We start from the raw sequence: 22,100 nt of genomic DNA, 5'->3' as shown, positions 1-22,100 counted from the left end.
AACTCCACAATTTGAGGAATGTGCATTTATTCCGTGAAAAAGTGACAAAAATTGATGCTGCAATTAAAATTATAGAAAATGTAACCTGCCATGGCAGCAAATTCAGCAGCTTTTGGATCTTGCTGGTCTAACTTTGTCAAGACAATCTTAACGGAACAGCCCCTAAATTCAGACACTTTGGTAACATATATTATCATAATACAATTTAGGGGTTCCCAAACACAATCTTATGGCACACCTTTTAATTAGAAAATAAGGAAAAAACACACATTCACTCCCGTTACTTTTTCTTGTCATGAATGTATAAGTTTAAATGGCAATATATCATAATATGGCATGGTATACTTGTCTATATGATTCCCCTTGATATTTTAAGTTTGATTTACTGTGTAAATTTTATTTTAATGTTTTAATAAACGCGGCCACAAGATACATGTTTCACACTGTAAACGCACCACTTGCACATCCAGTGTCCAAGCATAATCGTGTAAATTTATTGCTGGAATAAACTTTTTTAATGCACGGCAACAGTCAGGTGACTTTGCACGCTACCTCCTTATGACCCAGAATTCGGGAACCCCTGATTTAAATGTCCTTTTTAAAGAACTGTGTGATTGTGGCGGGTTGAGGCATGATACATTTTGGTTGCGTTTTAGCATTTCAAATTTAAAGCAACTATCCAGGGGTGGAACAAGAGATTCTATGAGCCCTAGTAAATGAAATTTTAAGTTCGTCTTTTATTAAAGAACACTGTATCATTAAAAAACGCAGTGAAACAGTGCATGCATAGTGGATAATTTGATTGTCAAAGTGTCGATATCCATTAATTCAGCACCACCGTCATGGACAGCACCTGTTGACGTGGCACGTAGGAAAGTAACTTCCTAAGGTAAAGTTCGGGCAACACACGTAGAAAAGGTTTAGGCCTGTGGTTAAGGTGTACCTTTTGACTCTTCGTAGCACACAAAAGACACCGTTGTCGAGTAACGCAGCCCTGACTGGATCTCACAGGCTCTTTTTCACCCTTCATTTTAATGAAAAAGTGATGTCTGTACTTCTAAGATTTGCTTAAAATACTGTTTAACTTCTGCCTCTGAGCAACCTTTAAAATGTTTCAGTGCATATCATCACCAAAAGCATTAACTAATGCTTGTGATAAATATTAAGATGTATGTGACCCAGTCTGAAAATAACAGGCTCAAAATCTAAACGATATCAAGGATATATTTTTACAGAATGTTCTTTACATAGTAAATCACGACAATGACTAATTTTGGTTATAACATATTGTCATTGGGTTTTGTTGGTTTAACACTTTTTCGATTTTATCTATTTTAGTTGCTGTTAGTTCCCGGACTAAGCTTATCTGCATTACGATATATTATTTTGTAAGTTTTACTGTTGAGTTGATGTCAGGCACGTACTTTAAGCTCTGTGCGCAAGATTCTAAAGAAGCGCATTGTAGTCTCAACGATTGTCTGCCCTGCTGGCGGTCAGTCCAGCACCGGTGTTGTGCTTCTTCATGACTGTAAGAGGTGCTGTTGCCCATAGAGACGATAGTGAGCAAAGCACTGATTGTAGATCGCATTGCGTCATAGAGGATAGGGAGAAAGGCGACACACTATTGTTTCTTCTAAGGAAAGGCTCGTTGAAATTCTGAAAGAAGATACATATAAAGAGTGCGTTTGAAAGCTTGAGAGAGTATATGGCTACATTTGCTTGGAGTACTACATTCGCAGGATGAGGAATAACAAAGGAGTTCATTTGGGACGATATCTAAAATGGCAAGCAGGATTTTTCATGTTTCTTTTTTGTTTGCTGAACACTGTGAGCGGACAGATTCGTTACACGATTCCAGAGGAGCTGAGACCTGGATTGTTTGTCGGAGATGTGGCGAAAGATCTCGGTTTGGATGTAAAAAGGTTGGTGTCTGGTCGGGCGCGCCTCGTTATTGATGATAGTAAGCAATATGTCGAGCTGAATCGCAACAAAGGACACTTAGTGGTAAAAGACAGAATAGACAGAGAGCAGCTCTGCGGTCAAAAATCCCCGTGTAGTTTCGGCCTCGAGATTTTGCTTGAAAACCCTCTTGAATTTTTCTCTGTAACAATTGAGATTCAGGACATCAATGATCATGCACCTGTTTTTTCAAAGAAAGAAATCACTCTGGAGATTAGCGAGTCCACACCGATTGGCACTGTGTTTTTGTTAGATACGGCAGCGGATCCTGACGTTGGTCTTAATTCCCTTCAGAGCTATAGTCTAAAACCTACTGATAATTTTGCTTTAAAGCAGCACGTTCGTCCAGACGGCAGCAAGTATGCAGAAATAGTGTTACAATCCGTACTGGACCGAGAGAAACAGAGCGAACATTCACTTGTATTAACGGCTGTTGATGGCGGAGATCTGCCACGGTCTGGAACCGTTAAAGTACACGTCACGGTTCTCGATGCCAACGACAATGGACCGATTTTTACAGATTCGATGTATAAAGCAAGTGTAGCTGAGAACGCTGCAAAACGGACAATGATAACTAAAGTAAGTGCTTCTGATGCAGATGAAGGTTATAATGGCAATGTAACTTATTCATTTACTCATATAGGTGAGGACGCAGCTCACGTTTTCCAAATTAATGCGCATACTGGTGAAATAAACCTTATAGGAGATCTAGATTTTGAATCGATTCAGCATTATGAAATTAACCTTCAAGCCAAAGACCCTGGTGGTCTCACGGGTGCTAGTAAACTGTTTATAGATGTTTTAGACGCAAACGATAATAGTCCGATTATATCTATGACGTCATTTTCCGGAAAAATCCAAGAGGATTCTCCTGCTGGCACAGTTGTGGCTTTGATAAGCGTCCAGGATTTGGACTCCGGTAAAAACGGAAGGGTCCGTTTAAATTTAGAACAAAATTCTCCTTTTGCAATTAAGCCATCACCGCGAAAATACTACACGTTGGTAACCGATGCGCCATTAGACCGAGAAAAACTTTCCAGTTTTAACCTGACGTTGGTTGCATCAGACGAAGGCTCTCCTTCATTGTTCAGTAAAAAAACAATTTCACTGGACATTACTGATATTAACGATAATGCGCCAGTCTTTAGTCAGAGAGAATATAAAACATATATATTAGAGAATAACTCTCCAGGCGTTTCTTTATTGACTCTTCAAGCAACTGACCCTGACGCAGGACAAAACGCGCGCATCTCATATTATCTTATAGACACCAACATAAATGGTTCTCCTGCTTCGACATTCTTCTCTGTTAACGCAGACAGTGGAATTATCCACGCCGTTCAAACATTCGATTATGAACAGATGAAAGCGTTTAAAATACATGTAAGAGTGCAGGATGGAGGGTCTCCGCCTCTCGGTTCCAATGCTACTGTTTTTGTCTCCATTCAAGACAAAAATGACAACGCGCCACAGGTTCTGTATCCGGTTCAGTCTGGTGGTTCTGTTGTTTCTGAAATAGTGCCTCGTTCGGCTGATGTGGGTTATCTGGTCACTAAAGTGGTCGCTGTTGATGTGGACTCTGGACAGAATGCCTGGCTCTCATATAAACTGCAGAAAGCCACAGACAGGGCGCTGTTTGAAGTGGGCTTACAGAATGGAGAAATAAGAACTGTGCGCCAAGTGACAGATAAAGATGCTGTGAAACAAAGACTCACTGTTGTAGTGGAGGACAACGGACAGCCCTCTCGTTCAGCTACAGTCAATGTTAACGTGGCTCTGGCGGACAGCTTCCCTGAAGTGCTCTCGGAGTTCACTGACTTTACGCACGATAAGGAATACAACGACAATCTGACATTTTATCTAGTCTTGGCTTTGGCTGCAGTTTCATTTCTTTTCGTAACATGTTTAGTTGTGATAATATCTGTCAAAATCTACAGATGGAGGCAATCTCGTTTGTATTGTAAATCCAATCTTCCGGTTATTCCTTACTATCCACCGCGTTACGCAGACTCCCTTGGCACTGGAACTCTGCAGCAAGTGCATAATTACGAAATCTACCGAACCAATGACTCCAGGAAAAGTGATATTAAATATTTTGGTCCCGTCAGTCAAAGTCTCATAAGTGTTGCAGCAAGTGGAACCGAAAGTCTTCCTAAGGAGATGCGAACTTCCGATTGCTCTGAACCAGCCAGCACACTGGTGAGTTTGTAGTCATTTAATATTTTACATTGTTTTAAGTATCTTGACCATTTAAAAAATCGGATGCATAATTTAGCCTGCAAGCTTTAATATTTGAAAGAGGTCTTTGAACGGGTTGTGTTGCAACGCTGTCCATGGTGCTGAAGTCACTGGCCTCTGTTATTTCTAATGTTTATGCTCTGTATGCAACGTGAATAATATTCTTTTAAATCACCAGATTCAGTCTTATTGAATCAATTAGACAATTATTTTCTAACTGGACGTTTTGACATGGTCTATTATTTGTTACGTTTTAAACTGTGATTACATTGGTGCGTCTTCTGAAATTATTTTACACTAGCAATAATAAACATGATTTTTTATTTAGGTTAATGTATAAATCATTTTAAATTAACCTTATCAAAATGTCTATTCATATATTAAAGTTAGGCAAGGTTAAAATCACACAAGACCAAAAATCACACATTTTTTGTCGTTAATTTGAGGGTGCCCATGTGACAGCGTGTCTCCCTTATTTATTTTAAGAGTTGGCTATTTTGTAAGAATTAGTATGAAAATATGTGTCTATCCTCACTTTCGTAAAGACGGACGCGTTCTGCATGTCAGACAGTATAAGTGTTTTTTAAACCCGTGTGTTCTCTGTCTATTAAACACATACACACTGCGCTAATTATAAATAGAAAGGCATGAGAATACAATTTTTATAATTACGGGGTTTATATGACCACATTATAGAATATGTTTACATAATTTTAGTAAATTGCTTAGATAATTTTATGTTTCGCCTATTTTATTTATATTTTACTAATCATTTGTTTGACCGGATATATCCCAGATAACAATAATGCTTTAGCCCATAAAAAATATACATAGGCCTAATGTAGATGGTATCTGATGCCCTTCTTGCATTTATGAGAGATTTCAATACTCTTCTCTAAATAGCTCGTTGAAGACCTTTGCTTAGACATACTCTGAACAGCAAGGGCCGCTGTTGATCAATGAAACATTTATGTTGTGCTATTCAGCATTCTAAAACCCCACCTTGTTCTCTTGTGGTGTAGTGGATGGCAGAGAAGCTGGCTAGCCGTTTTTATTGAGAGCTGTTTCCGAGAGGCACCAAGGTTTACTCTGCATTCTGAATTATATTATTATTATTCCTCACAGTATATTGGACTACAAGACAAACGAACATAGTTGATTGGATTTACTGTTTGTTAACCTTTTTGTTATGATGCAACGGCCCCGTTGGATGACAGAATCGCATCGTTCCTTGCGATGGAAAAAGCTGTGGCAGTTATCAATATTTTTGTCTTTTTGTTGTTGCACTGCAAACGGACATATTCGATATTCGATTCCAGAGGAGATGAAGAAGGGCTCACTCATTGGTAATGTAGCACAAGATCTGGGGCTTGATTTAAAAAGGCTTCGAGCGGGTCGAGCGCGTATCGTGACCGGAGACAGCACTCAGTACGCAGATCTTAAAACAGACAAAGGGATTCTGGTCGTGAGAGAGAGAATAGACCGAGAGCAGCTTTGTGGTGACACCACACCATGCAGCTTCAGCTTTGAGATAATTCTAGAGAATCCAATGGAACTGCACCCGGTAACTATTGAAATTTTGGATGAAAATGATCATGCGCCGTCGTTTCAGAACAAAGAGTTAAAATTTGAGATTAGTGAATCCGCAGCCCTGGGCTCGCGCTTTTTGCTGGAGAGAGCAGATGATCAAGATGTAGGGCTGAACTCGCTGCAGAATTACATTTTGTCGCAAAATAAACATTTTGCTTTAAAGCAACATTCAAATCCAGACGGAAGTAAATACGCAGAGATGGTTTTACAGAAAGCGTTAGACAGAGAAGAGCATCCTCATTTATATCTTAAGTTAATAGCTGTAGATGGTGGAAACCCGCAGAGGTCTGGTTCTGTTAATATAGATGTTACAGTGTTAGATGCTAATGACAACGCGCCGCAGTTTAACCAGTCAACTTATAAAGCATCCATCATGGAAAATGCACCGAGGGGAACGTACATTACTACTGTTAATGCCACCGATGCAGACGCAGGTTCGTATGGGCGAGTAACCTACAATTTCTATATGCAAAAAGGAACTATTGCGCAACAATTCAATATTGACCGCGACACTGGGGTCGTTTCTGTTGTCGGGGCAATTGATCATGAAAAAGACACAAAATTTGAACTTACAGTCGAGGCTCGGGATCAGGGTGGTTTGACTGATTCGAGTAAAGTTGTATTAGAAATCATTGATGTAAATGACAATGCACCTGTCATCAATATAATGTCTTTTTCAAGCACGGTGTCCGAAGATGCCCCACCCGACACCACAATCGCAATAATTAATGTTAAGGATTCAGACACTGATGATAATGGCAAAGTCAGCTGTTTTATCGTAGGATCCGAAGGTTTTATAATAAAATCAACTTTAAGAAATTATTACTCATTAGTCACAAATATTATTTTAGATCGTGAAAAGGTTCCAGAGTACAACATCACTGTCTCCGCCTCTGACTCCGGGCGGCCTCCTTTAATTAACCGAAAAACATTACATCTAAAAGTAACTGATGTAAATGATAATCCTCCCGTTTTTCAGGACAGTGTTTATAAATCATTCTTGCTAGAGAATAATTCACCCGGTGTTTCCATTCTTCAAATAAAAGCTCATGACCCAGACGAAAATCAAAACGCTCGAATATCTTATATTTTAGAAGAAAGTGATCTGATAGGTTCTCCTGTGGGAACGTACGTTACTGTTGACGCGGAAAGTGGTGTTGTACACGCAGTGCGCTCTTTTGATTACGAACAAATCAAAAACATAAAAATAACTATAAAAGCGCAGGATGGCGGCTCTCCTCCACTTTGTAGCAATGTAACTGTGAACATTTTCATCCAAGATCAGAATGACCACGCGCCTCAGGTTCTGTATCCGGTCCAGTCTGGTGGTTCTGTGGTGGCTGAAATAGTCCCTCGCTCGGCAGATGTGGGTTATCTGGTCACTAAAGTGGTCGCTGTTGATGTTGACTCTGGCCAGAATGCCTGGCTCTCATATAAACTGCAGAAAGCCACAGACAGGGCGCTGTTTGAAGTGGGCTTACAGAATGGAGAAATAAGAACTGTGCGCCAAGTGACAGATAAAGATGCTGTGAAACAAAGACTCACTGTTGTAGTGGAGGACAACGGACAGCCCTTTCGTTCAGCTACAGTCAATGTTAACGTGGCGCTGGCGGACAGCTTCCCTGAAGTGCTCTCGGAGTTCTCTGACTTTACGCACGACAAAGAATATAACGAAAACCTGACTTTTTATCTAGTATTGGCCTTGGCTGCAGTTTCATTTCTTTTCATAACATGTTTAGTTGTCATAATATCTATAAAAATAAACAGGTGGAGGCAATCTCGCTCGTTTCACAAGTCCAGTCTCCCGGTTATTCCTTACTATCCACCGCGTTACGCGGACACTGTGGGCACAGGAACTCTTCAGCATGTGTATAATTACGACGTTTACGGTACAGCAGATTCAAAAAGGAGTGACTATAAGTTTGTCATACCCGCAAGCCAGAACGTATTGATAGTGGACCCCAATTCAACAGGCACGATGCAGCGGATGTTCAACGAGCATAACACCATGGATGAACCAGATTCGGCTACACAGGTGAGTGTGCCTCTGGATATGACTGTTTGTGCATTTAAAAGGTATTACATGCATAGGTAGTTGTTATAATTTCATAATTTCACAGTTAAAAAGACGGTTTACCCCAAAAAAGCTAAATGTATAAATCTTATACTCATCACGGTTTCGTTGCAGCCCCGTGTGGCTTTTACCGAAGGATACATTTTTAATCTCTTGTTGTGAGTGCCAGCAGCAGACGTTAACATATGACAAAATAACTCCTGTCTCATCTTAAATGTCATCGAATAAATTATGATTGGAACGTTACGAGTAAGCAAATGAAGACTTGAAATTGGTGGGCATTAAACCTTTTCTCTTTGGATATAATAAGATATTTTAAAATATTGTAATGGTGTTGATACAATTTTCTGACTCTAAGTGCCGCTGTTCGTCAGTGAAAGGATATATTTGCAGCCTGCGTGTCAGTAGACCTTGGCCACACCTCGGCAGTGCACTCATTGACGCAGAGGGGAGAGTTTCACTTCGTTTAATTAAGTCGCAGTATTTTTGTCTCTTATAAAAGCATTTAATGTTTCTTTTTTATTATTTAAAGTTCGTTTAACTTGTAAGTCTTACTGCATTTTGGATGTAGGATTTGTTGGTTCATTTGTAATATGGCTATTCAGAATTTTGTACGAAATGGACGTGCTCTTTTTCTCCGACCGCAGTGGCAAGTGCTATTTTTTATTTCGTGCTGCCTTCCTTTTGCAGTCTCTCAAATTCGCTACTCCATCCCAGAAGAACTGACCAAGGGTTCGCTTATAGGAAATGTAGCGCAAGATCTGGGTCTCGATTTGAAAAGACTTCGAGCTGGTCGAGCGCGTATCGTGACCGGAGACAGCACTCAGTATGCGGAGCTCAAAACAGACAAAGGGATTCTGGTCGTAAGTGAGAGAATAGACCGAGAGAAGCTTTGCGGCGACACCACACCATGCAGCTTTAGCTTCGAGATTATTCTGGAAAATCCAATTGAACTACATCAGGTAACCGTTGAAATTATAGACGTAAATGACAACTCTCCTGTATTCGAGAAAAAAAAGATTAATTTTGAAATAAGCGAATCGGCAAATCTTGGTTCAAGCTTTGCATTAGAGAGCGCATTTGACCTTGATGTAGAATTAAATTCTTTGCAAAATTATATTCTGACAAAGAACGATTACTTTGTTTTAAAACAACATTCAAATCCCGATGGCAGTAGATTTGTCGAAATGGTCCTTGATAAAGCGTTAGACAGGGAAACGCAACCCCATTTGTCTCTGAAGCTGATTGCTGTAGATGGTGGAAACCCGCAGAGATCTGGTTCTGTTAATATATATGTCATTGTGTTGGATGCAAACGATAACGCACCGCAGTTCAACCAGACGGTTTATAGAGCATCTGTGATTGAAAATGCACCGAGGGGCACTTACATTACTACCGTTAATGCTACCGATGCTGATAGCGGGTCAAATGGTGATATAATGTTTTCCTTCGCCGATTTGAAAGAACATTGGAGAGATATTTTTAGCGTTGACGAAAACACTGGTTTAGTGTCTGTTTTAGGGAATGTTGATTTTGAAAAAGACAAACGTTTTGAAATTAGAGTCAGAGCAACAGACCAAGGGGGGTTAACGAGTACAAGTAAGCTTGTAATTGAAGTAGTTGATGTAAATGATAATGCACCTATAATTAATCTTATGTCTATATCAAGCCCTGTGTCGGAAGATGCTCCTCCGGGGAGAACCATCGCTGTGCTTAATATTAAAGATTTGGATTCTGGTACAAATGGACAGGTTACGTGCTTTATTGATAGAAACATTCCAATCAACATTAAAACATCTCTCTCTAACTATTATAATTTGATCACCGATGCCTTTCTTGACCGTGAAACTCAGTCTGAATATAATATAACTGTAATTGCGACAGATTCTGGTTCACCGGCACTGTCGAGCTCAACTACTCTGCGCCTTAAAGTTTCCGACGTCAATGATAACCCGCCAGTTTTCGAGCAAAAGAGCTATTCTGCATTCATCCCTGAAAATAATCCTCTAGGATTTTCCATATGTTATGTGAAAGCGAGAGATTTAGACTGGAGTCAGAACTCAAGAGTTTCCTATTTTTTATTAGATACACACATTGTGGGAGCCCCAATTTCTTCCTACGTGTCCATAAACTCTGAAAATGGACTGTTACAAGCAGTGCGTTCATTTGATTATGAGCAGATTAAACAGCTAAATCTCGTTATAAAAGCCCAAGACGGAGGCTCACCTCCTCTCAGCAGCAACGTGAGTGTAAAAATTACTATTCAGGATCAGAATGACAACGCGCCTCAGGTTCTGTATCCGGTCCAGTCTGGTGGTTCTGTGGTGGCTGAAATAGTGCCTCGTTCGGCAGATGTGGGTTATCTGGTAACTAAAGTGGTCGCTGTTGATGTGGACTCTGGACAGAATGCCTGGCTCTCATATAAACTGCAGAAAGCCACAGACAGGGCGCTGTTTTATGTGGGCTTACAGAATGGAGAAATTAGAACTGTGCGCCAGGTGACAGAAAGAGATGCTGTGAAACAAAGACTCACTGTTGTAGTGGAGGACAACGGACAGCCCTCTCGTTCAGCTACAGTCAATGTTAACGTGGCGCTGGCGGACAGCTTCCCTGAAGTGCTCTCGGAGTTCACTGACTTTACGCACGACAAGGAATACAACGATAACCTGACTTTTTATCTAGTCTTGGCTCTGGCCGTGGTTTCATTTCTCTTTATCGTGTCCTTAATTGCAATTCTGTCAGTCAAATGCTACAGATGGAGACGCCAGAGGATGTTTTACAAATCTGGAGCGAATCTTCCAGTTATTCCGTATTATCCGCCTGTTTACGCAGACGTAGGGGGCACAGGAACTTTACAGCACGTTTACAATTATGATAATTGCCGAACCACTGACTCCAGAAAGAGTGATCTGAAGTTTCTCAGACCTTGCAGTGAGAGCATCATTAGTCTGGACAACTGCGGAACACAGACACTCACGCACGCTCAGAGAGCGAAACTGGTTGAGAATCCTGATGATCAGGTAAGACATGATGTGTTTATTTAATTTGTGAAGCCAACTAAATGAATACATTTTTTAATCCTGTTTTTGTTGTCCGAAAGCATCGTGGACATGGTTTCCATAGTGGCTGTAATTTTAGTAGAGAGAACTACTGGATGGTGTTGTGTTAAAATCCTCATTTATTTTCTTTTAAGGTCCTAGGTTTACCTACACTGTGTCCTCTCAATTTGTCTTCAGATTTAGCGTTTAATGGCAAATTATTTGTGGTTTTGATATTTTAGTTCTTGATAAAAAATGTATTTTAATCTGCGTTACAAAATACAATTCATCAAGTGCTTAATAAATTAATATTTGTTAAAATCGCTTAACTGTTTTCTTCATTCAGTATTCAAAGTTTGTATGTTCGTTATACAAATAAAAGACCGCAGTTCTTGGCTCATGGGAAAGAAGCTGAAATTTGTCGTCGGTGTCACTTTAATCGTCGCTCTTTTAAAATTAAATACATTTATCATCAACGTTAAACACGGTGTATATTCTTTCACTCATAACTTGACTAGTATTTGTTCTTAACTGTGTTTGTGCTTTTTCATCTGTGCTAGTTAAGAGATTTCAGCACTTTAGGTAGTGTCGCTGGCCGTGGTCCTGAATTTAGTAATCTTTCCTTTTACCAACATTTTTGCATTATCACTGTTTGATAAAGCATAAACTGTTTGATAAAGCATAACATCGTTATCTTTTATGTCCTTTTAGTCTCTCATCTATTTTAACAAGTACAAGGAGGTCTGAGCAAAAGTCTCGTTTATTTTGTATTTTTACAGTAATAATTTTTAGGTCATGATATGTCATTGTCATTGATGTCCGTTAATGAAGTATTTTTATTTTGTTATATATTTTTTTACAATGGTACAAAAGGGAATATGTTTTTAGTACATCTAACTGAACTCAGAGTGCCGCTGTTGATCAGTGTTTCGCGTTTTAGGGAGCCTAGTTGCACCAGTTCAACCCCCATCATCTCCACATTATAAGAAAGACGAAAACTGATCGCACAGTCTAAAGAGGAAGGAGAACATACAGTTGATCTTGTTTTTTATATAATAATAACCGGGTTTTGATTTATCAGTTGGATGTATGTAATTATTTGATTTTTTTTATTGATATTCTAAGGATTAAACCGTTTTTTTCTTCGTGTATCGAGAAAATGACGGACAGCACAATGGCGCGGCAAGTACTGCTGTTTATTTGGTTTCTTTCTCTCGGATCAGCTTTCGGTCAGGTCAGTTACTCTATTCCTGAGGAAATGGCGAAAGGCTCTTTAGTTGGTAACATAGCGCAGGATTTGGGTTTAGATTTAAAGAGACTGAAAACTGGTAAAGCTCGTATTTATACAGGAGACAGTCCTGAATACATCGAGCTGAATAAAGACAGAGGAGTCCTCCTTATCAAAGAGAGAATAGACCGAGAGGCGCTATGCGGACAGACAACGCCTTGCGCATTACATTTACAAATGACTCTGGAAAATCCTGTTGAGTTTTATAGTGTTACAATTGAAATTAAAGACGTAAATGACAATCCGCCGATGTTTTCCGCTACAGAAAAAATATTTAATATCAACGAATTGTCTCCAACTGGATCTAAATTTGTTTTAGAGAGAGCCGTTGATAATGATGTGGGGATTAACGGCGTGCAGCGCTATTCCCTACTTCCCGTTGATAATTTTGTTTTAAAAACAGAAGAAATGCCGGATGGTTCTAAAAATGTTGAAATGATTCTACAAAAACCTCTCGACCGAGAGAAACAAGAATATATTTCCCTTTTACTTACTGCTGTGGACGGAGGAGACCCACGGATGTCCGGCACAATGTCGATAATAATTACTGTTCAGGACGCAAACGATAACGCGCCAGTTTGCTTTTTACCTGTTTATAAAATCAACATTCCAGAAAATTCCCCAAAAGGGACCATTTTAACAACAGTTAAAGCATCTGATGCTGACCAAGGTGAAAACGGTAAAGTTGAATTTTATATTCACAAAACTCCAGGTAGCGCCACTAATATCTTTGACATTGAAAAAATAGAGGGAGTGTTACAGTTATCAGGCGATATTGACTACGAACGAGTAAAGAATTATCAGATTGATGTTCAAGCGAGAGACCTCGGACATCATTCCGATACTTGCAAAGTTATTGTTGATGTCATTGATGTAAATGACAACAAACCAGTTATTAATATAATGACAAAACCAGGTCCTATTTCCGAAGACTCAAAAGCAGGTACGGTAGTGACTATTCTGAATGCCCAGGACTCCGATTCTGGAGAGAATGGAAAAGTCCAGTGCTCTATTAATGATAATGTTCCATTTACATTAAAACCAACAACAAATAATTTTTTCAGTTTGGTAACAGACGGTGATTTAGATCGAGAGAGAGAGGCTGAATTTAATTTAAGTGTGACGTGCACTGATGAGGGCGTGCCCTCTCTCTCAAGCAGCTTAACTCTTGCCTTACAAATATCAGATGTAAATGATAACGCGCCTGTCTTTAAGAAAAGCTCTTATGAGGCCTCTGTTCAAGAAAACAACACACCTGGTCTTTCTATTTTTACAGTGAGCGCCATTGACACAGATTTCAATCAGAATGCTCGCGTCTCTTACATACTGGAGGACTCCTCTGTTAACGGAGTCCCCGTCTCCTCGTTAGTGTCCGTCAGTGCTGATAGTGGAGTCATACACGCAGTGCGATCTTTCGATTACGAGCAGATCAAATATTTCCAATTCCGCGTAAAAGCGCAAGACGGAGGTTCACCTCCTCTCAGCAGCAACGTGAGTGTAAAAATTACTATTCAGGATCAGAATGACAACGCGCCTCAGGTTCTGTATCCGGTCCAGTCTGGTGGTTCTGTGGTGGCTGAAATAGTGCCTCGTTCGGCAGATGTGGGTTATCTGGTAACTAAAGTGGTCGCTGTTGATGTGGACTCTGGACAGAATGCCTGGCTCTCATATAAACTGCAGAAAGCCACAGACAGGGCGCTGTTTGATGTGGGCTTACAGAATGGAGAAATTAGAACTTTGCGCCAGGTGACAGATAAAGATGCTGTGAAACAAAGACTCACTGTTGTAGTGGAGGACAACGGACAGCCCTCTCGTTCAGCTACAGTCAATGTTAACGTGGCGCTGGCGGACAGCTTCCCTGAAGTGCTCTCGGAGTTCACTGACTTTACGCACGACAAGGAATACAACGACAACCTGACTTTTTATCTAGTCTTGGCTCTGGCTGTCGTTTCGTTTCTCTTTATCGTGTCCATAATTTCCATTTTGTCAGTCAAATGCTACAGATGGAGACGCGAGCGGATGTTTTACAAAGCTGGTGGGAATCTTCCAGTTATTCCGTGTTATCCGCCCCTTTACGCAGACGTAGGGGGCACAGAAACTTTACAGCACGTGTACAATTATGATGCTTGTCGAACCACTGACTCCAGAAAGAGTGATCTGAGGTTTGTTGGACCTTGCAGTGAGAGCATCATTAGTCTGGATAACTGCGGAACACAGACACTCACGCATGCACACAGAGAAAAACTGACCATGGACAGTTCTGACGAGGTAAGAATATATATTATTCGTAAATATTCAATCGTTCAAAATTGTTTGCTTTTGCGCGGGTATGCAAGCATTGTCGACAAGATTGCTATCCAATGTGCATTGTATTTTTAAATGTAATAACACCCAACATGTTGCTGTCGTCGCTAAAGTTTAGAACGATTCGACGATGCTAAAATCTTTATTTATTCCTTTTTCTATCATCCGACGATTTTGTATGTTTTGTTTAAAATGAATTTAAAATGTACTTTTGGATAGCTTAAGTATTTTTGTCTGTACTGAAATTGGGATTTTCTAATGGTTTCGTTTTTCAGTTATTTTGTAGGCTACTATAATATATGTTTTTAACCAGCATTACACAATTTGCCCAATAGAATGGTAACTAATATTACAAAAATTTGTTTAGATTTATTTCTCCAGTCTAGTTTGTGTTGTTTTGACATGGATTCAGTCTGGCGCCGTTATGTTATTGATCAAAGATTGTAATATATATATATTTTTAATAATATTACTTTTTGAAAAACTGAATTTGTGTTATGATAATATTTATCTTTAAATGTGCCTTGTGCTTCTTCATCCATGCTTGCCAAAAACAGATTTTAGAACTTTATCCAGCGGCGCTGCCCATGGTCCTGAATGCGGTCATCTGTTCTTCTGCAGACGGCTATTTTTTGTCTCTGTTTGATACAGTAGCTCATGTTTGTGGGGTTCTCTACATCATTTCAGTCTTTCATATAATTTAACATTTTAATTTTTAAGATGTATTTTTAGAGCAGCATTCGTTTTTTGACGTTTCATTGACATTGGGACTATTCTATTTTCTTTACATAATGGTACAGAAGAACAATTGTAGTTCATGTGACTGGACACATAGTGCCACTGTTGGTCAGTGTTTCACAGTTTAGAGAGCTGATCTGCAGCACTTCCACTCCCATCATCTCCATAATATAAGAGAGACCAAAGCTGAGCGCACAGTGTAAAACGGACAGGGAACATAGAGGCAAACCTTTTTCGTTTTTGCGCTACTTATTCAGTTACGTTTTTTTCTAGTTGGATGTGTGTAATTATTTAAAATATTTTTCTGATAACAACCTGGATTAAACGACATTTTTCTCATCTCGTGGAAATCTCGGACAGAACAATGGCGCGGCAAGTACTGCTTATTTGGTTTCTCTCCCTCGGTTCAGCTCTCGGGCAGGTCAGTTACTCCATTCCTGAGGAAATGGCGAAAGGTTCTTTAGTCGGTAACATAGCACAGGATTTGGGTTTAGATTTAAAGAGACTGACATCTGGTAAAGCTCGTATTTATACAGGAGACAGCGCTGAATACATCGAACTGAATAAAGACAGAGGAGTCCTCCTTATCAAAGAGAGAATAGACCGAGAGGCGCTATGCGGACAGACAACGCCTTGCGCATTACACCTTCAAATTATTCTGGAAAACCCAATGGAGCTTTTTCGAATTACAGTAGAAATAACTGATATAAACGATCATGCTCCGATCTTTATGAAGACTGAGAAACGATTTGAGATCAGTGAATCAGCCGTTGTCGGTTCAAAATTTGTATTAGAAAAAGCCATAGACGCAGACATAGGAAATAATGGACTTCAGAGCTACTCTTTGACTCCAACTGACAATTTTAATCTTAAACTTCACAGCCAAGAGGACGGAAGCAAAAAAGTAGAAATGATTCTACATAAAGCGCTTGATCGAGAGACGCAGGAAAGCATCGCTTTGCTTTTAACTGCCGTTGATGGTGGTGATTCTGTAATGTCAGGAACAGTTCAGATACACGTTGTAGTGCTTGACGCAAACGACAATGCACCTGTTTTTAGTAATTCTGTTTATAAAGCAATTGTGACCGAAAATTCGCCCATTGGAACATCACTTATTTCGGTTAGTGCGTCAGATCAGGACAAAGGAACGAACGGTAATATAATATATTCTATTTCAAATGTTGCTGATAGAATGTCAGAGCGTTTTCAAATAGATGACAAAGGCGAGGTTACATTGGTTGGAAAAATTGACTATGAACAAGCAAAGCACTACCAAATTGATATTGAAGCAACAGACAATGGCGGACTTTCTGATTCAAGTAAAATTATTGTGGATGTTATTGACGTAAATGATAACGCACCTATTATCGCAGTAATGTCAAAATCTGTCTCCGTAACGGAGGATTCATCACAAAATACTGTGATTGCCATAATAAGTGTTAATGATCCAGATTCCGACAGTAACGGACAGGTTCAGTGCAGTGTAAATGAAAATACCCCCTTTTCGATTAAATCAACTTCTAATGGATTTTATAGTATTGTGACAGACAGTTATTTAGATCGGGAGAGAGAGCCCCAGTATAATATCACTGTGACATGTACTGATGAAGGCATACCCTCTCTCTCCAGCAGCGTCACTCTCTTCTTACAAATATCAGATGTGAATGATAATGCACCTGTTTTTAAGAAAAGCTCTTATGAGGCTTCTTTCCAAGAAAACAACACACCGGGTCTTTCAATCTTCACAGTGAGCGCCAGAGATGCAGATTTTAATCAGAATGCTCGCGTCTCTTACATACTGGAGGACTCCTCTGTTAACGGAGTGCCTGTCTCCTCGTTAGTGTCCGTCAGTGCTGATAGTGGAGTCATACACGCAGTGCGATCTTTCGATTTCGAGCAGATCACAGACTTCCAGTTCCGCGTAAAAGCGCAAGACGGAGGCTCACCTCCTCTCAGCAGCAACGTGAGTGTAAAGATACTCATTCAGGATCAGAATGACAACGCGCCTCAGGTTCTGTATCCGGTCCAGTCTGGTGGTTCTGTGGTGGCTGAAATAGTGCCTCGTTCGGCAGATGTGGGTTATCTGGTCACTAAAGTGGTCGCCGTTGATGTGGACTCTGGACAGAATGCCTGGCTCTCATATAAACTGCACAAAGCCACAGACAGGGCGCTGTTTGAAGTTGGCTTACAGAATGGAGAAATAAGAACTGTGCGACAAGTGACAGACAAAGATGCTGTGAAACAAAGACTCACTGTTGTAGTGGAGGACAACGGACAGCCCTCTCGTTCAGCTACAGTCAATGTTAACGTGGCGCTGGCGGACAGCTTCCCTGAAGTGCTCTCGGAGTTCACTGACTTTACGCACGACAAGGAATACAACGACAACCTGACTTTTTATCTAGTCTTGGCTCTGGCCGTGGTTTCGTTACTCTTTATCGTGGCTATCATCGCCATACTGTCAGTTAAATGCTACAGATGGAGACGCGAGAGGATGTTTTACAAATCTGGAGCAAATCTTCCAGTTATTCCGTATTATCCGCCTGTTTACGCAGACGTAGGGGGCACAGGAACATTACAGCACGTGTACAATTATGATGTTTGCAGAACCACTGACTCCAGAAAGAGTGATCTGAAATACATCAGACCTTGCAGTGAGAGCATCATTAGTCTGGACACAAGTGGAACACAGACACTTACGCATGCACACAGAGACAAACTGACCACTGAGAGTTTTGAAGACCAGGTAAGAATGGATATTATTTGTTAATTTTAAAAGCAGCCCGGTTTTGCTCGTGTATGCACGCATTGTCGACAAAATTGCTAGCCATGGTTTCTCTACTGCGTACATACCATACACTTTTCACGTTTTTCTTGGTTGACACCAAATGTTTGCCATCCTATTTATGCTATATTTTTCATGGTTATATCGTTGCTGTTGTTTACATGGAAACACTGGGCTGTATAAAATATTTCTTTACGAACGTATAATTTATTTGTTCTGGTCTACTGTTCAATAATTACTTAAACTGTATCTTCCTAATTTGACATTTAGTTTATCTCTTCAGATGGGCTTCTTAAATTTTTTAATTTCTATTTTAAATGAAGTGGTCCTCATGGTTTCGTTATTTCCTTTTTCTTTCCTTTTTATAAATTAATTGATATTTCAGCATAACAATATACAGTTTATCGAATTCTATTTTTTTATTAAATGTATAGCTCTCCGCATTCAATCTGTGATGTTTCCATATTAGTTGTGCCATTAAAAAACATCAATTGCGTTTAATTCTCTTTCATCTGTGTTTGTTAAGAGATTTATTGTGGTTCATTGGTTAAAGCATGGCACTAGCAATGTCAAGATCATGGGTGCGATCCCAGGTGTTGCCAATAGTCAGAGTCAAATGTATAATACAATGCAATGTAAGTCGATATGAATAAAAGCGTCTGCCAAATGCGTAAATGTAATGTAAATTTAGCACTACATGCAGCTTCGCTGACAATGGTCCCGAATGCAGACGCGAATTCCTCGTGTGTTTCTTTCTCTCTGAGATAGAGTATAACATTATCCTTCACGTCTGGTCAGAATGTAATCTAATTTAACACGTTCAGTAAAGTCTGAGTTTACGTCCTGGCCATTTAATTTATTAAGATGCATTTTTACATATTTTTTTCATATGAGTTATTTTTATCATCATTATCGGCTGTTGTTTTGATTTAACTCTTAATCATTTTGGCACCATTCCATTCCATTCCATTTTCTACCGCTTATCCGAACTACCTCGGGTCACGGGGCATTTTGGCACCAATGTATAATATTTGTTGTTCATGTGACTGGACTCATAGTGCCGCTGTTGGTCAGTGTTTCACAGTTTAGGGAGCAGATCTGCAGCACTTCCACCCCCATGATCTTCATAACATAAGAGCGACGAAAGCTGAGCACACAGTCTATACAGGACAGAGAATATAGAGATAAACCTTCTTGTTTTTGGATAATAACGATTTCATCAAGTGGAAATATGGTATTTTTTTACCTTTTTAATTGACATTCTAAGGATTAAACCGTTTCTTTATTCGTGTATCGAGGAAATGTCGACCAGAACAATGGGGCGGCGAGTACTGCTGTTTATTTGCTTTCTTTCTCTCGGTTCAGCTCTCGGGCAGGTCAGTTACTCCATTCCTGAAGAAATGGCGAAAGGCTCTTTAGTCGGTAACATAGCGCAGGATTTGGGTTTAGATTTAAAGAGACTGAAATCTGGTAAAGCTCGTATTTATACAGGAGACAGCGCTGAATACATCGAGCTGAATAAAGACAGAGGAGTCCTCCTTATCAAAGAGAGAATAGACCGAGAGGCGCTATGCGGACTGACAACGCCTTGTGCTTTACATTTACAGATTACTTTGGAAAATCCTATGGAATTTTATAGTGTTACAATTGAAATTATAGACGTAAATGACAATGCGCCGATGTTTTCGACTAAGGAAACGAAAATTGAAATTAGCGAATTGTCTCCAACTGGATCTAAATTTATTTTGGAAACAGCAGAAGATGATGACGTTGGTATAAATGGTGTACAGAGTTATTTGTTGCATCCTGCTGATAATTTTGTGTTAAAAACGCAAGATATGCCGGATGGCTCTAAAATTGTTCAACTTATTCTACAGATGCCTTTAGACCGAGAAAAACAGGAGCACATTTCGCTTTTGCTTACTGCAGTGGATGGAGGAGACCCACAGATGTCTGGCACAATGCCGATTGTTATCACTGTTGAGGACGCAAATGATAACGCGCCAGTTTGCTTTTTACCGGTTTATAAAACAAGCATTGCAGAAAATTCGCCAAAAGGAATGATTTTAACTACAGTTAAAGCATCTGATGCTGACCATGGAGAAAATGGTAAAGTTGAATATTATATCACAAAATCCTCTGGTGGCACTACTAATCTCTTTGAAATAGACAGGAATGAGGGAGTGTTAAAGCTTTCTGGTTCTATCGATTATGAAAAAAATAAACACTATCAAATTGACGTTCAAGCGAGAGACCCTGGGCGACACTCTGACACGTGTAAAGTGATTGTTGATATAATAGATGTTAATGACAATCAACCAGTAATTAACATAATGTCAAAGCCAAGCGCGCTTTCAGAAGATTCAAAAGCCGGCACATTAGTGACTATGCTGAATGCCCAAGACTCGGATTCTGGAGATAATGGAAAGGTCCAGTGCGCTGTTAATGATAATATTCCTTTTAGCCTGAAGTCAACAGCAAACAATTTTTTCAGTTTAGTAACGGATGGTGATTTAGATCGTGAGAGAGTGTCTAAATTTAACGTTAGTGTGACGTGCGCCGATGAGGGCGCGCCCTCTCTCTCTAGCAGCGTTACTCTCTCCTTACAGATATCAGATGTAAACGATAACGCACCTGTCTTTGAGAAAAGCTCTTATGTTGCCTTTGTTCAAGAAAACAACACACCTGGTCTTTCCATCTTCACAGTTAGAGCGGAAGACGCAGATTGTAACCAGAATGCTCGCGTGTCTTACATACTGGAGGACTCCTCTGTTAACGGAGTGCCTGTCTCCTCGTTAGTGTCCGTCAGTGCTGATAGTGGAGTTATACACGCGCTGCGATCTTTCGATTATGAGCAGATCAAATATTTCCAATTCCGCGTAAAAGCGCAAGACGGAGCCTCACCTCCTCTTAGCAGCAACGTGAGTGTAAAAATTATTATTCAAGATCAGAATGACAACGCGCCTCAGGTTCTGTATCCGGTCCAGTCTGGTGGTTCTGTGGTGGCTGAAATAGTGCCTCGTTCTGCAGATGTGGGTTATCTGGTCACTAAAGTGGTCGCTGTTGATGTGGACTCTGGACAGAATGCCTGGCTCTCATATAAACTGCAGAAAGCCACAGACAGGGCGCTGTTTGAAGTGGGCTTACAGAATGGAGAAATAAGAACTGTGCGTCAGGTGACAGATAAAGATGCTGTGAAACAAAGACTCACTGTTGTAGTGGAGGACAACGGACAGCCCTCTCGTTCAGCTACAGTCAATGTTAACGTGGTGCTGGCAGACAGCTTCCCTGAAGTGCTCTCGGAGTTCACTGACTTTACGCACGACAAGGAATACAACGACAACCTGACTTTTTATCTAGTCTTGGCTCTGGCCGTGGTTTCGTTTCTCTTTATCGTGTCTATCATCGCCATACTGTCAGTCAAATGCTACAGATGGAGACGCGAGCGGATGTTTTACAAATCTGGAGCAAATCTTCCAGTTATTCCGTATTATCCGCCCCTTTACGCAGACGTTGGGGGAACAGGAACATTACAGCACGTGTACAATTATGATGCTTGCCGAACCACTGACTCCAGAAAAAGTGATTTGAAATATGTCAGACCTTGCATTGAGAGTATCATTAGTCTGGACACCAGTGGAACACAGACACTTACGCACGCGCACAGAGAGAAACTAGCCACAGAGAGATCTGACAAACAGGTAAGAATGGATGTTTCTAGATATCTTTTTTTGATCGTTGGCTCTTGTATCGAAATGTATTCTCTATAGTTATATAACGATAAACCTTTCATGTTCAACTTGCAGTTACAACAAACATGTTGCTTTGCTTTTCCTTATTTGTTCATGGTTAACTCATTGCTGTATGTTGGAGGAGAGACAAGACGGACTTCTTTCAATGTCCAAGAATTACTCACACTTCATCCTCATAATGTAATGATGTAACTTGATTTTCCTATAGTTCCGGCTTTTTTATTTTTAGTGTGTGTTTTGAACTGGGTATTTTCAAGATTTCCTTATTCCTTTCTTAACTAGAAAATCGCTTGATTTACTGCATTACAATATACACGTTTATAAAGTAGGAAATATA

General features: G+C 40.0%; 1 protein-coding gene across 14 annotated transcripts in view; it reads left to right on the top strand.

Moving 5' to 3' along the window:
- The window catches only part of LOC130437735 (protocadherin gamma-A11-like), a 143,876-nt gene that overhangs the window by 60,614 nt on the left and 61,162 nt on the right, over window positions 1-22,100 (top strand). The window contains exon 1 of one of the 14 annotated variants that reach the window (XM_056769274.1): window positions 1,532-4,158. The exons of 8 other annotated variants lie outside the window; for them this stretch is intronic. In XM_056769274.1, coding sequence (XP_056625252.1) covers window positions 1,741-4,158 — 2,418 coding nt within the window. In that variant the 5' untranslated portion in view covers window positions 1,532-1,740. Of the gene's footprint in view, window positions 1-1,531; window positions 4,159-5,179; window positions 7,823-8,317; window positions 10,882-12,001; window positions 14,456-15,267; window positions 17,973-19,297; window positions 21,713-22,100 lie in introns of those variants that run through there. 5 more of the 14 variants (XM_056769268.1, XM_056769269.1, XM_056769285.1 and 2 more) reach the window with 5 other exon arrangements.

Source organism: Triplophysa dalaica, chromosome 16, assembly GCF_015846415.1.
Source record: "Triplophysa dalaica isolate WHDGS20190420 chromosome 16, ASM1584641v1, whole genome shotgun sequence".
Taxonomy (NCBI): domain Eukaryota; kingdom Metazoa; phylum Chordata; class Actinopteri; order Cypriniformes; family Nemacheilidae; genus Triplophysa; species Triplophysa dalaica.
This window is presented reverse-complemented; position numbering and strand designations above follow the sequence as displayed.